The 15,696-nt window shown below is 43.4% G+C and overlaps 1 protein-coding gene across 6 annotated transcripts in view; it reads right to left on the reverse strand.

Annotated features, from left to right (window-relative positions):
• The window catches only part of LOC142575618 (neprilysin-1-like), a 31,621-nt gene extending 16,273 nt beyond the window's left edge, over positions 1-15,348 (reverse strand). For 3 of the 6 annotated variants that reach the window (XM_075685119.1, XM_075685118.1, XM_075685121.1), the window contains exons 1-13: positions 15,137-15,343; positions 14,405-14,485; positions 13,573-13,763; positions 12,972-13,310; positions 12,204-12,284; positions 11,255-11,388; positions 9,997-10,222; positions 6,764-6,862; positions 6,592-6,669; positions 4,662-4,774; positions 2,875-2,933; positions 617-668; positions 472-539 (exon numbers count right to left, since the gene is read on the reverse strand). In XM_075685119.1, the coding sequence (XP_075541234.1) occupies positions 667-668; positions 2,875-2,933; positions 4,662-4,774; positions 6,592-6,669; positions 6,764-6,862; positions 9,997-10,222; positions 11,255-11,388; positions 12,204-12,284; positions 12,972-13,310; positions 13,573-13,763; positions 14,405-14,483 (1,401 nt within the window). In that variant the 5' untranslated portion in view covers positions 14,484-14,485; positions 15,137-15,343 and the 3' untranslated portion in view covers positions 472-539; positions 617-666. Of the gene's footprint in view, positions 1-471; positions 540-616; positions 669-2,874; positions 2,934-4,661; positions 4,775-6,591; positions 6,670-6,758; positions 6,863-9,996; positions 10,223-11,254; positions 11,389-12,203; positions 12,285-12,971; positions 13,311-13,572; positions 13,764-14,404; positions 14,486-15,136 lie in introns of those variants that run through there. The other 3 variants (XM_075685122.1, XM_075685124.1, XM_075685123.1) reach the window with 3 other exon arrangements.
• Between the last annotated feature and the right edge of the window lie 348 nt (positions 15,349-15,696).

Below are 15,696 nucleotides of genomic sequence, written 5' to 3' on the forward strand. Positions count from 1 at the left end.
ACCATGCCTCGCGCACGACAGAATACGGCGCGCTTGCCCCGCCTTCCTAGAGTCATAGATTGAGATTTAGCCGCGGTGGGTGGGCGACGTACGCGGTACATGTGCAAGCTTTCACTTGCACATATACAGCGTACGTCGCGCGGCGACTATGTTATCGTGTTTGGACTTGATGCGGAACGTCACGGCGACGGCGACGGCATAAATGCGCTTGGAGTGTCTGTATTGCTACACGCGTGTGCCATTTGTTTGAGCGAGGTGCGTGGGTGCCATCACTCCAGAAAAGAGGAGGAAGAACGAACTGGACTCGCGCCCTGAATCTAACAGGCCAGCGCTGCAACCGTTGTTGTAAATATAACCTGTAAATAGTTGGTCGTATTACTGACTCATCCTTCGTGTAACAATATAATTGTTATCGCAATAAATTTGCATTCTGGTTACCAAGCTATACGTGAAATATAGCTGCATGCCTACATTGGGCGCTGAAAGCTTGTGCCATCTCACGGGCGATCATAACACCAGCGTTGCCATAGTTGACGACCCTGTTGAAGAAAAATAACGTTGGTCACAATGATGTCATGAAGTTGTTTTAAGAAACAACACAGTGAAAGAGACAAACCTCGGACGATGCGGAGAGTACAACGGCGGTTGTAGAACTGCTGCAGGCACTTCTGCAGAGAAGCGGCGCAGTTACATAAGGGGCCCTAATGTTCGGACAAAATTAAATGTTTATGCGTCCACGCTGTTAATGTAGTACTAGAAGCCACTCTAAAACGAAAGAAGCTTGAGTTTATGCTTGGAGATCGGTGGTCTCGGAAGCCATGCGAATCTTGCGGAAAGCAGATGCACTGCTTTCAGTGAATGAACGTGCAAATGTAAGCGCATATCTGCGCAAGGGAGTGTATTTGAGTGTATGTGGTGTTTGTGTGCTGATGTAATCACCAGTTCTGCCCTAATTATCACCCAGGATATGGAGGAGCATGTGAAGGGATTAGCCAGGCTAATACGTCCACCTTTTCAGTGATGAAGATGATGATGATAATGGTGGTGATAAAGCTTCCTAAAGTCTGTAATCCCTCTCTCAAATGTAAAATAAAGATTCTGAAGCCCCTCACAAATAGACGTCTCGAACAGCTAAAGTCTCACTCTTATGTTACAGGGAAATGTTCCGACCTTGACTGATTAGTTAATTATTCAAAAGTTTTCATTGCAGATTTCAATGTGAGAGAAATCTTAAGCGGAAAATTTTTGTTAGCAATTCTTTAGGAAAACTAGACGATATTCCTACAGCATAGCAAACGCGTGACGCCACGTATTTCCATTATCGCTGTTATGGCGTGGCCGCGAAAGGAATTGCCAAAGTAACCTTGGACTTTTTATCAAAAATGTCTTCACCAGCATGATTTTTCATCCCAGAAGCACAGAAAGCCCCGGAATATTGATTTGCCTATTATACGTGATTTTGTGTTTCCATGTAGAGGAACCATGAGGGACTCTGGCACCAGGACTGTTCTTGAAATGTACAAATAGACGTACATTCACGCCACTTTTGTAGTTATACGAGGGGAACCACTCCTTCCTCTCCCCCGACCCACCCACAAAAAAAAAAAACTGCCTCAAAATAAAAAATAACAACAGACTTTCGTGTAGGACAAAAAACACTTCGTTCCTTTCAATATAATCTTTAACGGAGTCTATACACGTGTCCAAGCTTTTCTACCACTTTTCAAAATCTCTGGAGCTCCTCATGCTTAATACTGTTGAGTGCCCCCTGCAAAGCTGTCTTCACCTAGTGCACTGTGATAAATCTGCTACCTTTATTAAACTTTCTTCTTTAAAATAAAAAAAAATGACAGGGAGATTGGTCCGATGAATAGGTGCGTGAGGAACGCAAGCAATTGGAGTTGCGATGTCTTCGTGATGGAGAAACTAGTCCCCCACATTCCACAATTTTGCGAGTCTTTGTGCCATAGTCTTTCTTAATCGCCTTCATAATTTCAAGCAGGATTGGTGATTGGCAGTCTGTCCAGCACGAGCAAATCCACGCTGCACAGTACCACAAATGGTGAAGAAGAAAAATATGAAACGATGATCATCGTCGTCGCACAAGGGCACTTGTCCCTTCTTTTCGCTTTTGCTGAAGACGTTTTCAACTACTCGAAATTAGTTTGTTATCGGGGTCATACTCATAGCACCAGCTTACGTCACTTGTGATGATCTTCGAAAGAATTTCGGGGTCACTTTCAGCATGATTTTCTAAACCCAGGCCCAAAATCGACAAAGTACTGTTTGTCCTGCAGGCGGGTAACAAACGTCGTGGCAATGCCCCTCATGCCATATTCGAATCTCAACATCCACTTAGGTGAGCTCGAAGTCATGCCAGCAGTCAACTGTGAGGCGGCGACTCTCATTGGCTTTTTTTTTTGTCAAACCTTTCCAACAATTTCGTAGGTATGAATGGTTGCAGGGGAGCCAGAATGAACACCGACTTTAACGCTCATGTCTTCTCTTGGAACAACTCGAACCACTCAAAACCTATTGCGCGGCTCAGTGTCTCTTTTATAAAAGTCATTAGAAGCATTTCAAGTGTTCCGTTGCTGATTTTTCGAGGAAGAAATGAAAATCTCGACAGTTCGCTGTTCTGGAGAATTCGATGAAAAGACGCCACGATGAGGAGCGACACAGCAGTTGGGTCAACTGTCACTACAAATCCGTGCCACATCTTACGGCGACGTTAGCTTGGCTGCTAACTTGTGGAGTGTCGACCTAGGCCAACATAACGGCAGAACTTGAGCCAGTTGTTTTTTTTTGGGGGGGGGGGGGTTCCTCCCTCGTAAAGCCCTCAGAAGTACAGCAAAGCAGCGCGAAAGTACTTACACAGCAAATTAGATGATGAGTCATATCCATATGCGACATCCATCGGCGCACCACTCCATCTAAGACGAGAAAAATTCGGCAGAGACAGTTAAGCCTGCTTATGTGTGGGAAACTCGAAAGTGTTAGTCTTTTGGTGAAATGCTTTGTTTCCCAACCACGGCGGCCCCATTGCCATGGGGGCGAAATGCGTAAACACACGTGTACTTATATTTAGGTGCACGTTAAAGAACCCCAGGTAGTCGAAATTTCCGAAATCCTCGACTACGGCGTGCCTCATGATCAGAAAGCGGTTTTGTCACGTAAAACCCTATCATCGATTATTTTTTAATGTTTTGTTGTCTGCGCGTTGTCAGTGCAAGCTCCCGCCCGCGTTTTAACTGCGCCTCGGCAAGGCCTAATGAAAGTGCGTCAAGTGTCTTAACGCGCTCGCTTGATTGCGGAGAGTTCATATCCAAAGGACCGCTCAGTGGCGTTCAATTGGACATGAATGCTTTTTATTATATGCACTCATTTTATACACTCCATTAGGTGGCGCCACCTACTTCCCCATCCGCTGCGCCGTCGCGTACCCCATGAAACATGCACTAGGCCACACCTTTAGCCAGCCAGGAGGCTGTGACGTGACGTGCGCAATAACGCACGCACTAGGCACACCAGCCAATCAGAACCGTGCAGCCAGCGTAGCGTCGGGGAGCGTGCTCGTCTCGCAGCCCGGAGTCCCGGGTTCGATTCCCACCCAGACCGAAATTTATCTACTGATCTTTTCAAAGGGATTAGTCTACTTTGTTTACAAGAACTTCCCTGAGAATTTTGACCTCAATCCGAGTATAGTTTGACGTGGTTGTACTGTTTGCCGCAGGCCATTTTTGGTACCATGATTCGGTCACGCCACCAACTACAACGCCAGATTTTCACGTGACGGAGCATATAATGCTTTCGCATTAATATAACATTCACTCTTACGAACACGTTGAAAGGAAAGCGGCTCATGCAATGAATTGCGTGCACTACTGTATGTGGGGTAGCCGTAAAGAACAGCGCGTAGAAGCTCACAGTTCCTCGCTAGAACTGCGGCAGCTAGCATATTCAGCCTCTGAAAAAGAAATACGTATTCTGGTTTAAAGTTATTTCGCTCCTTCTCATCAGAAGCCACCATCTAGCTGCCAGACTGTATTAATAGTTTGAGCCAACGGGAGATAATCTCTGGTTAACCTCCCCGTCTTTCCTTTGCCTTTTTTTCTTTCTCTCTCTCTCTCTCTCTCTCTCTCTCTTTGTGCGTGTAGGTCGCACCATCCGGTTCAGGTGAATGCTATCACACAGAAGACACAGTTCTCTGCAGGAAGAAGAGCCAAAACGAATTCCTTTGGAGTAAGTCCTTCCTGTTGCCAGAATTATACCCTGTCTCTGAACATACATAGAAATAAATTGTGGTGTTTTATGCGCCAAAACCACTTTCTGACTATGAGGCATGACGTAGTCGAAGACTCCGAAAATTTCGACCACCTGGGTTTTTGTAACGTGCACCTAAATTTAAGTACACGGGTGTTTTCACACTTCGCCGCCATGGAAATGCGGCCCTCATGACCGGGATTCGATCCCGCGACATCGTGCTCAGCAGCCCAACACCACAGACACTGAGCAACTACGGCGGGCAACATACACAGAGAAATGGCAATAACACAGGTATGCATCTTGTACGGCGTTATTCTCTTCTTAAAATTCGGTTCAGTTCACTAAAAGGGGGTTAGACTTGGTAACAGAGTAAAAATACGGACATGCAAACTTACTCATCCCTCGCGGAGTAAGGTGAGGAGAGCTTGTTCATCAATTTCTCAAACGCGGCCATCCTGTGCTCCTCGTAGACCCGTACAAATGGCGACTGCGTGGTGAAGTTGCGCACCTGGAATAAAATATGAGTGTTTACAGCGCCGTATACAACTTGACGTCACGGTCAGCGCTGTAGACAACAGGACAGAACATTACACGATGCCTTGTGATTCCTGGGAAATGAATTGTTGGGATGGTGCTGACTGAGCACTTGAAATCTATGCAGCAAGTTCTAGCGATCGCAACATAGACGTTGTTATTCTTCACTGGCTTTAACACGCAATGAGCATTTTATGTTCTCTTGCTGAAGTGCAAAGGTGCGCATGATGCACAATGCATCAATTACTGGGTAATATCCCCAATAATTCCGATTTGATTTTAAAATGTGCTTTAGGTACACCCGGCCACAAAAGTTTACGGACCAGGGAATTGTAGAAAACGTTGAATTTCCAAGCAGTCTGTAGCAGTAGCAAGTAGAACTGTATACGACTGTGTTGTTAAAATATTCTAGTCCATGCCCGAAATGCAAATACCAGGTTGCGTTGTGAAGTTGCAGAGATATTCCGCTTTTTCTCAAATTTTATGGTCCGTAATATTTTGTGGCTGGGTGTACATGCTGGCCGGTTAGTTGGTCTCGCATTATTACGTATCTTACACAGTGCGTACGTGCTTCATCGGTTCATCGCCCGTGCTGTATGAGGTACGTAATCGTTTCTAATCAAGAAATTTAGCTCGGGAGCTTTTATCTAAATAAAATGCTAACGAAAGTTTCCTGCATTAAAAAATAGCACCTAATGACTTCATTAAGGATACATATATACAGGGGGTCAATGCTTTAAAAATCTCTGAAAATCGCGATATTTCAGGAACCTCAATAAGGCCTGTTTGCAACCCTTAAACTAAGCAATAAAGAATAATATCACAATTACATCAATCGCGCATAACAATACATCTATAGCAGACAAAATTCAAGTATTATACACCTCCATGAAATAAGTCAACAATCTATAATTAGGACATTTGTAAAACCAACGTAAAGATCTTAACGAATGCATATAAGACATCAGTTAATGCATAATATTTATCTGCTTTAGGTGTTCTAAAATTGAAGGTTACATCATATAGATATCTGTTACTGGCGTACAGTTAGGGATTTGTAGACTTTGTGCTTCAATGTTTGGCAGCTTGCCAATTTTGGGCAGCTTTTGTGCAAAACTCCGCACACTAAGTCAAAATATCTTCCTTGAGCCAATAGAACGTAACTTTCTCTCTCAAATTAAACATATTTCGACAGACATTTCTGCATTTTACACATATTTGAATTGCCAAATCGGAGCATTCCCCGAGCTAAAGCTCCCTGCTAAATAAATAAAAAGAAAGATTTCATACTGGTTGATCCTGTTTTTAGTTCTTCTATTCATTTGGCCAATACAACAGGAATGCTTTAGGATTTAGTATCTTCTTGCCGGTATAATTCGTGAATCTAGACAGACTCTCACGCCTTCCATTTTCTTTCTTTCAAAAGAGAATAAATCGAGTATGTGAATAAAGCAAGAGCCTCCTTATGCATGAGCTTGTGCTCTCTCTCTCTCTCTCTCTCTCTCTATCTATCTATCTTTTTATATGTTTAATTTTAGCAACAACTGATTCTCCCGATGCTTTCCTTGGCTTCATGGTCTGTCGACTTTATATGGTGTCGAAAAACGAAAATCGAGCCCTTCAGTTTCCCTACTTCTCTCGTATATATGTATACGTCCTTTTTATCTCTGTAACCTCTTGCCCTCTCGTCCCCAAAGTGGGGTATCTAACAAGAATCTTCTTTTAAGCAATTATCTTCTTTCTGCTATCTTTAGTCTCTCTCTCTCTCTCTTTAAATAACGCAGTGCTCACGTTGCCGAAGAGTTCTGCCAAATGCTCTTCGTCGTCCATCCAGTCCGGGTAGCCAATCATTTTGTCCATCTCTACGACCTGTGCAAAGCGAGAGTAATGCGCTGAGTAAGGTGGTGAAATTCTTCAATGCCAGCGAAGTTGTAGCGCCAATGAAGAAGAACTGATACCCTACTGCTTTTAAGGCTGTTCTTCGGGCTTCGTGGCTTGTCCACCTTGAATTCCGCAGCGAGGCTACCATTTCTCGCTGAATCAGCTCTGTCATCAGTAGAACCTAAGTCAGGCGGTACAGGCATGCGTAAGCAAAGCGATCAATAACGTTCAGGGAGCGCAGTATTGTATTACTGCCGTCGGTAGCTTCTATACTACTTTCAAGGCTCGTTGCGACGGGCTAGTAGTCTGTAATTCAGAAAACGTATACTTAGTGTGGCAACGAGCCGTTGCAATCGATGAGCGGCTGTAGCAGCAATTTGAAGTAAACTCATCCTTCGAACCGGTCATACTTAAGTTCTTTTTCTCTTTTTTATATCGATCTTATCACAAGCCCAGTTACGTTCACTGCAGCACAAAGGCCTCTTGCAGATTCTTCTATACTCTCTCTCCTTTCCAACGTCAACCGAACAAAGCCTACTGATCACGGCAAGTTTCACCGATAACATGACAGCGTTTGCTACAAGTGCTATCAGTTTCTCTTTCCTTCACCTAGTGCCGTAGTTATTAAATGTAAACTGAATAGACTAGACTTGCCCGATCGATATAACGTTCCAGGAATCTAAACACGGCAAAGGGTCCACGTGCACATTTCGACGAAACCGACACGCAGGGGCGGTACAGAGGGACCCTCAGTAACCTGGAGCACGCGTTTCGGCAAAAAAGATTTGTCTTCGTTAGAAGATTACTTGTTCATCTTGCAACCAGATCAATCCGGGTGTTGGCTTAAGTATATAGCATCTACTCGGCCATTGAAAGAGGACCACTAAAATGGGCCAGTGTCAACTGAGACGGGTCGAGCACGAGTGAGCCCAGATTGCACCAACGCCTTCCTCTTTCACACTACACAGTGCTAGCACCGATAATAGATCATATCTACTACAATGTATTTCGAGTATAGTCGGGTTAGGCCAGTTTCAGGCCGAGACGCGAGGCAGATGCGCGCAATACATTACATTTAAATGGTACCCATGTATGCCAAGACTGCTAGTAGTGTATTGCACAGACGCGCACGTATAGTATGGTCACGCGGCAGACACACACGAGAGCCGTAGCGGTGGCCTCCGAGAACAAGGTATGTCGCATGGAGCCGCATGTTAGCGCACGCATCAGTTACAACCAAATAGACATTGAAGTTGCCGTGGATGAAGAGGAAGTCTAATACTGCGCCTGCTTAAGCCCATAAGCTTCTTCTTTCTTTTGTGAACAGAAAATGAAGCGCCACTTAAACAGCTCATGCAATTGGCACAACGAAAGTACGCGTTTGAAATAGATGGCGTAATGAGCAGAATCATCCCGAGAAGCAGCGTTATTCTCAGGACATATCACGTGAAATGCAAAGCGTTTCAAAAACGAAAGATACAAATCGATCGCGAAGAGGCCAGGAGCTTCGAGCCAGGCAAAGTTTCAGGGCTCCTACCTCTTCTGAAAGAAAAAGGAGCAAGCTCCACTTATTCCTAGGATATAAGCATACTTAAGAGGAAGCTTTAGCTCAGGTCGGACTTTTATTTCCCTCTTCTAGTACGCGAGAAACGCGAAGGTTTTCCCATTGAAAAAGAAGCAAGCTCCACTTATTCCTAGGATATAAGCATACTTAAGAGGAAGCTTTAGCTCAGGTCGGACTTTTATTTCCCTCTTCTAGTACGCGAGAAACGCGAAGGTTTTCCCATTAGACAACTACGGAACTAACTTGAACAAAAGGTATTGCATATGCGAGTAAAAGCCGAAGTGTAAGGACTGTAATAAGGAGAATTTTGATTTACGGTCTCTGATATCTTTTCTTTTTTCTTGAGTGACACTTCGCAGAAATTGGTAATATACGTATTCGAAAACTGAGGAACACATTTTACATCGCTGTCCTGTGTGTTTCCTGCCTGTTGCCTTTTTCGTCTTGCGCTGCCCATACAAGATGTTCAACCAACTCGCCAAAATGTCGATTCATACACAGTTTTACAAATTTATAACTCAGCACAAAAATTTGATATCGCAGTTCTGTAAACGGTATATCGTAGAACATCCTCTAGGGGAAATAAATATATCATAGGAGTTTGCAGCTTGCGCGAAATGGTTAAAATGTTTACGAGGATTTCGGAAATCGGATCTTGGGTCTTGACGTGCCAAAACCAAGATTTGATTATGAGGACGACGTATTTCGGATTAATTTTGACCACCAGGGGTTCTTTACCGTTCTCCCAGTGCAAGGGGGATTTCGCCAAATTCGTGCTCGGATATTAGTGGCACGTTTCAGAGCGGTATTCGATCAATTTTTGTCCGCTTTGGATGCCTCTATATGCAGCTGACAGAACTATGATACTTCATTTTTTTACCGAGTTAGATAGCTTAAAACCTAATGATTCGGTTATTTCTTTTCATCTGCAACAACTTTAGTAACACGAATGCATGACAATAAATTTAAAAAAAATTGCTCCATTGAGTCAATAGAAGTGAAGTTGGTTTTTCAAATGCGAGAAACCTCATCAGGACTCAGCGGTTACTAAGAAAACTATGTCTCCGTTCTCGTGCATTTAGGAAGAAGTCCCCGTGTCCATATTTAGTCGCGTAGGATCGTCGGCCAGTCTTTCTTCTCGAAAGGTTGAGGGTTAGAGTCACATATCTCACCCCGCTCAACCATGAAGTGTGGCCTCGCTACGCCATTTTTTGCGATGCATGTTTTATACTTTCATCGCGCGCAGTTGTTAGGCTAGCGGACTGTAGTTACTTAATGCACTCCATCATTGAACGAAACAGCGCATATGTTACAAGGCGAGTGGACCATAATCGCACTGAGCGATGTGCACTACGGTTTGAATCCGAGCTTCTTGGTAAGGCAACATCTTTGTGCTAGTTGTTAAGGGGGCAACATGCGCTGTGTGTGTGTATTTACCACTCGCGTTCTCCGGTCACTTTTCTCTGTTTCGTTCCAAAATGTTGCTTTACCAGCTAGCTCAGATTCACATCTTAGTGGGGCAGTACTTCATTAATCGTGAATCGCCATAGAAACTTAATTAAGGTCAACTGTCTTTATAGCGCGTGACATCGATGAACATTGTTAACGCCGAGCCGGGTATTGTGTATTGTGCACCTTCTTACGGAGAAGCCGCCTTAGCTCAATAGAAGGCCAGCCTACGCGGAATTACAAATCCGACAAGTTCGAGCTCTCACTTATTCCTACAAAAAAAATTCATAATTTATACGCACGTCATTCTTGGCCTCCGGCGAAAATTTTCTCTCAACGTACAGCTGACTGATGAGAGGTCGCATGGCGCTTCCTATAGCAGCTATGCTTTCCTTGCAGATATCCTGCTTCCTCTTTTCATGCAATCCGTACTGCGCCATAAATTTCTCATGATGAGGTCTCAACGGGCTCACCAATGGCGCTAGGGTTGCTATAATTTTCCAGCCAACGTAATTTTTCACTTTATATCTGAAAGAACACCGAAACAACAGAAATATCAAGTTAAGAGAACCCCCTACTTTCCCTCTTTATTGTGGTAATTAAGTGAAAAGAGAATGAATTTTCCGTTACAGAAAGGCGGAGAGGTCAGCCTGAGTTAATATAACTTGTTCAGGCCTAGTACTATGCACTCAGTATAATTTTGTATAAGGTGCTCTTTGGCAAAAGTGTAAACAAAAACAAAGGCTGCTTATCTTTGAAGAGGTGTGACTTCTTCATTTGTTGTAAAACAGTAGTTTCTAAGACATAGTGGTCAAGTGAATCACATACTTGGTGATGGAGGCCAGGAGAATCAAAGTAGAATAAGCACCAATTAATATTAGGCACTCTTGTAAGGTACGTGTGCTTCAATATCATGGAAAGAAAGTAAGTAAACATTTGCAAGTAAGAAAAATGCCTTCTTTTTGTCGTCAAGGGCTGAGGCAAAACAAAAAGTGAAGGGTAGAGAGGTTAACCAAATTAAGTGTCCGGTTGATTACGCTCCAACCGTACAGATGCGCAAGAAATTGACTGAATTACCGAGCAACGTACTCAAGTAACTACTTATTACATCCCTGTAGAAACAAAAACTTCAGTATAAGAAGTTTTAGCTTGCGGGCAACCCTCATGCCACCTATTCAAACACATGTAAAACGTAGAATTTCTTTTGACACAACCTGTGGACCAATTTGAGTGAAAGTTGTTGAATTTGAGAGAGAAAGGCATGTAATAATGACTGTCGGAAGCGAAACGTTGATTTAGGGCATAAAATGGGCTACATTGTTCTCGAGAATTGGATATTTAGAAAAGATATTAAAAGCGTCAAGATTACAAACCTGTAACTCTGCAACGAAAATAGATAGTATGGTTGTGTAAACTGCCCCCCTTAAAGCAGCTTAAGCGCACATATTTTTTATGTGAATTTGTATCTTATGTAAATTTGTTCCACAGCTTCTCTGTGGTATTTGATTCCTCGTGTCCGTGTTTTATTCGCGCTGTTTAACCTCAGTTGTAGAGAATTACCTGCTTGTTTTGCGAAGCAGAATGAAGACATCTTCGATGTATGTTGGTTCAGCGATATATATCTTGGTGTCGTTGCGAATTTTTATTCCTTTTTTTCGGAGATACTTTTCTAGTAAGTTCACGGATAAAGATATCTGAAAAAGGAGTGTTCTCACATCATCTTTTCCAAATACATATACTGTATACATGGTGACGCCTGAGCCTAGACGCCTAGACGGTTACCAGGGAAATGGCTTATTTTTGCCACTCGTGGTATTATTAGAATATTTCGTTTTGTTGCGGATTAGTTAACCTCACGCTTTATTTTTTATCTTATTTATTTGCCGTTGTTAACTCGCGTAAAAAAAAAAAAAGTGAGGGCTCGATTATGGTTGGGCTACCGGTCTTATTAAAGACCACCATTTTTATATTCTGTTTTGGTTTGGAACCGCATTGAAGTATGTACACATCAGTAGCACAAATTTCGCATGTAACCGTATTTTAAGGGGATAACTGGATGTGAGGATAAAGCTTTCTCAGTGGGTGGCACGTCGGCTCGCGGAAATAATGTTGCAACGTGCCCGTGATTATGCCATCACTAACTTAGCTGTCGCAGTGGCGGGCTCCTGTCCTTTGTTCTACTTTCGTGTTAAAAGCGCAATCTCTATTTACAATGTTTCACTCTTCGCTCGGACGTTCTTGAAAGCGTTCCTCTCAACTCATTTGCAGGTGGCGCCCTCGTGTAACACAAAGTCAAAACACTGCAAACTTTATATTTTCCCGAGAGATGGCAGAATGCGCCGCGTGGACGCGCGTCTTCTATTTAAGCGGGAAGATTTAAATCGTTACCTAAAATTGGGAGCCCACTTAGTGCAACAGATCTTTCGGTGAGTGTGCGCTACCTTTCGGCTTCATATTGAATTTCTTCACACGCAACTAACGAATACGAGTTGCCAAACTTCGCACTTACCGCAGGGTACTTTTCGTTAAGTCTCCTTAATGTTGTGTAGATGGCAGTCTTCCGTTGGGCCCCTGTTTCAGCTTCTGCAATCTAACGACAAAACTGCAAGCTTATTTGGAGCTCAAAGAATGCAATAGTTTGTTGTGCGTCTCCAAGCTGCTTCGACTTTCCTAGAGACCAAAATTTCGAGTGGGGTAAGCACTTAATTGTTCCAACAATACCTACGAAATTTGTAGCGGTACTTACTACCGTAGCAGAGTTATGGCTATATCCTTGCTCGTCATAAGACGATCCACTACTCAGAAATTTTGTTTTTGTAAGAACTGAGCGCGTGGAAGTTTAAGAGCTTAATTACCCGGGTTTGTTGTAGTAAACTCGACTAAGACTAGTTAACCTCTCTCTCTTTGATTCCCTCCTTTCTCTGTTACCTGCCAGGGAAAGGTGGAAGTACGTTAGCGATTCATTTGGCATTGAAATCATTGGCTTGCACAATACTTTACAGGCACCTTGCTGCATGCAAACTGGCAATGCCTATGTGACCCCGTTCTTTTTTGCGCAAAGCAATGGTAAATTTATTTACATGTCTACGCGCCACGCATCAATGTACTGTGCGAATCGCGCATAAGGTATTGTTGAGGCTCGTAGCATATATGCATCGGCGTCTATGACTACACGCATTGCGCTATCGGAATACATTCCTGTTACACCATTTTAAGCGTGCAATGCATGCAATGCGCCGCTAGATGCAGCGCCGAGGAGTACGACTTAAAATCTCACCGTGGCCAATTTCGCTTCTAGGCGAATGATTTCCTTTGCTACTTCCATCGATTCGACGCTGGCCAAGCTTTTCGTGGAGTTGATCACTGCTTTCACGTACGACTGATATTCTTGGACTATGCGCGTTTCCGCCCTTGTTAAGTCTTGAGCCGTTGCTTCGTCCTCGGTGTCATTTGTGCCCGTGCTTTCACAGCTAATGTGCACATTTCCAGTTTCTGTTTGCTTTCCTCCGGTGTATGAATGTGCTCGCTCTCGTACAAGTGACTCAGGCACTTCTGTTAGGTCATCACTCCTTGCAAGCACCCCTCCATGTAAAACAGGTAAAGAAGCCCTTCCGACCTAAGAGAGGAAAAAGAAAACGTAAAACGCAAGACAAAGGCTTCGCGGAGAGACAGAAACTTCAAGGAATGAGCAGTGGCCGATCAAGACAGTTTTGTACATGGACCTAACGTTTCGACAAAAAGACTCGTCTTTATCTGGGCAACATCGGCTGCCCTTAGCAAGGTTTATACGCCTCCATCTTTTCACCGAAGCGAGGACCCATATGTGAACGCTGTAACCTATGAAACAATTAGCACACTCGAACTATGCATCACATTACCGAAAGCATGTGCCTGGATTTGTCGTGCTTGTCTTGAATGACGTCGTAATGGAAGAAGGCCTCCAATTCCGTCAAATCTATATCGTTTCCTGCGTCATAAACCTCTTTGGCATTGCTGCTTTTGGTTGGCCAGTCAGAAATCCCACGATCAGTCAGCAATTCCTTCAGACTATCGATATCGTGGGCACTCTCTGAAGAATGACACAAGAAAAGGGCATCAATGGAATATGTTATTTATGCGCGTCCGCTTATCGATAAAACGATCTTTGTCGTGTCTGGGAGAGCATAATTTGTTAGAACTTGTTGCATCCATTAAACACTTCTTGGGAACAATGACATTTGTGAATGTATCATATTTCGAAATGCATCCAGGAGTGAAGTAATGGTCCTCTTTTAGAAACCTCGTTTCCAAATGTATGAAATCTAAGGTCACATTACAAAAGGTGTGGTCGGAATTCACCTGAATGTACGTGCGAATCTACAATAAAGGTAACTCTCAAAGACATTTACAGTTAATGAAAAAGTCCTCCTAGCCCAGAAACAAGATACTGCACCACCGCCTTTCCGAGGAAATCGCTCTATCAATAAAGGAATATGTGGAAGTTTCTCTTGCTGCTTCGTGCTGCTTTAAGCCGGATATCAATTTTTCCTTTGAATGACGCTACCTACCTACGTTTCACTGATTAGAGAATATTTCATTTGATTATACAGCGGCACTGCGCTTATAAGAGCATGCTTAGATTCAAGATCTCATGAATATGCTTAAATGTGTAACCGAACAAACGGGTCGCGCTGGCCCCAGAGATAATCAGCTGTGAAAGGACTCACTTACCTCCTTTGATACAAGACTGGTAGGCTATAATGGCTTTCTCTGATACTTTAGAGCCAGCTCTCTCACGAATTTGCAGCATACCTGAGGTTGAACAAAACGACCATGTTCTTTCTCAGCTTCAAAAGTCTAGGCAAAGATCGTCTCGTTTGGAATGACTTCGAGAGTTCAAAAAAGTGAGTCAACTCTTGACATTCCAACCGCAGCGCTACTGCAGCGCATTCATCTAAATTTTATTTCAACGAGCATCGGTAATTACACATTTCAGTACTATGAGCCTTTCCCAAGTTGACAAACCCTTCATCTTATGCGCGTTCACTTTCTAAAATGTGCTCGCCACAAGAGCCACTGTAAGCCATACACACATAAGCAATGGGAGTCTTCTTGGTGGCCGCCTTGTTGGTGTTTAGCTAGGTAGGCTACCTAACTGATGATATGTAATGTTCAATACCGCAAGCGCAACTCACGTTTAAGCATCAGCTCAAACTATACTGAACGAACAGCGTTGCTTTTAAAATATAAATTTTATTTCAACCGCAGATGTATATATTCAGAAAGTGGACAGGCGTTGTGTACGTGTCTCTTTAGCACCATCGATTGTTACTTACCATGGACAATCGTGTTTCAATAGCAGCCTCTCTACTTTGAAACGTGCAGCCTGTTTGCAACGCTTACTATACTCAAAACCTTCTGCCATAAAGAGCAAAATTTTCTGTTAAATATGTGTTCACTTACTTGATATATCGTCCTTAACCTTCAACCATCGTGCTTGAAGTGATCCCGGTAGATCGGAGAGGTCTAATTTTGATGTATTTCGCCGAGAGCTGCCGCACACGTATCTATAGAAATTGGCGCACGGATCTGCGGTCGAATCCAGGAGTCTTGCAATGTCATCGGCTGGTTAAAAGAAAATACATGCAAACTTACCGCTTTCAATCTATTGGAGTTATGTGGACTCGGAACACTTGCTTAAAACGGAACCTCTTAGTGTTGTAGTGTTGTGGGATGGCTGACAGATTTAAAAGAGAAATATTTAGGTGCTACTCTTGGTTAGTGCGTGGGCTCCGGCAAGTTGTTGTTTTGTGCTCGAGGTAGCTGGGCGAATTACCGGATTCGTTATAAGAACACTAAAGGAAAATATTAGGTTAAACTAGGCCGACAGACATCGATCATCGTTTGCCTTCTGACAACGTGTCACTTTGTTGCGTAGGAAATTGCTGGCAAAGGTCCCGTTGGTCTTCCTCAGTTTGAACCACCCGCGGCAAAGCGGACGAGCTGACGTAATCTCGCAGAGA

This window comes from Dermacentor variabilis, chromosome 3, assembly GCF_050947875.1.
Source record: "Dermacentor variabilis isolate Ectoservices chromosome 3, ASM5094787v1, whole genome shotgun sequence".
Classification (NCBI taxonomy): domain Eukaryota; kingdom Metazoa; phylum Arthropoda; class Arachnida; order Ixodida; family Ixodidae; genus Dermacentor; species Dermacentor variabilis.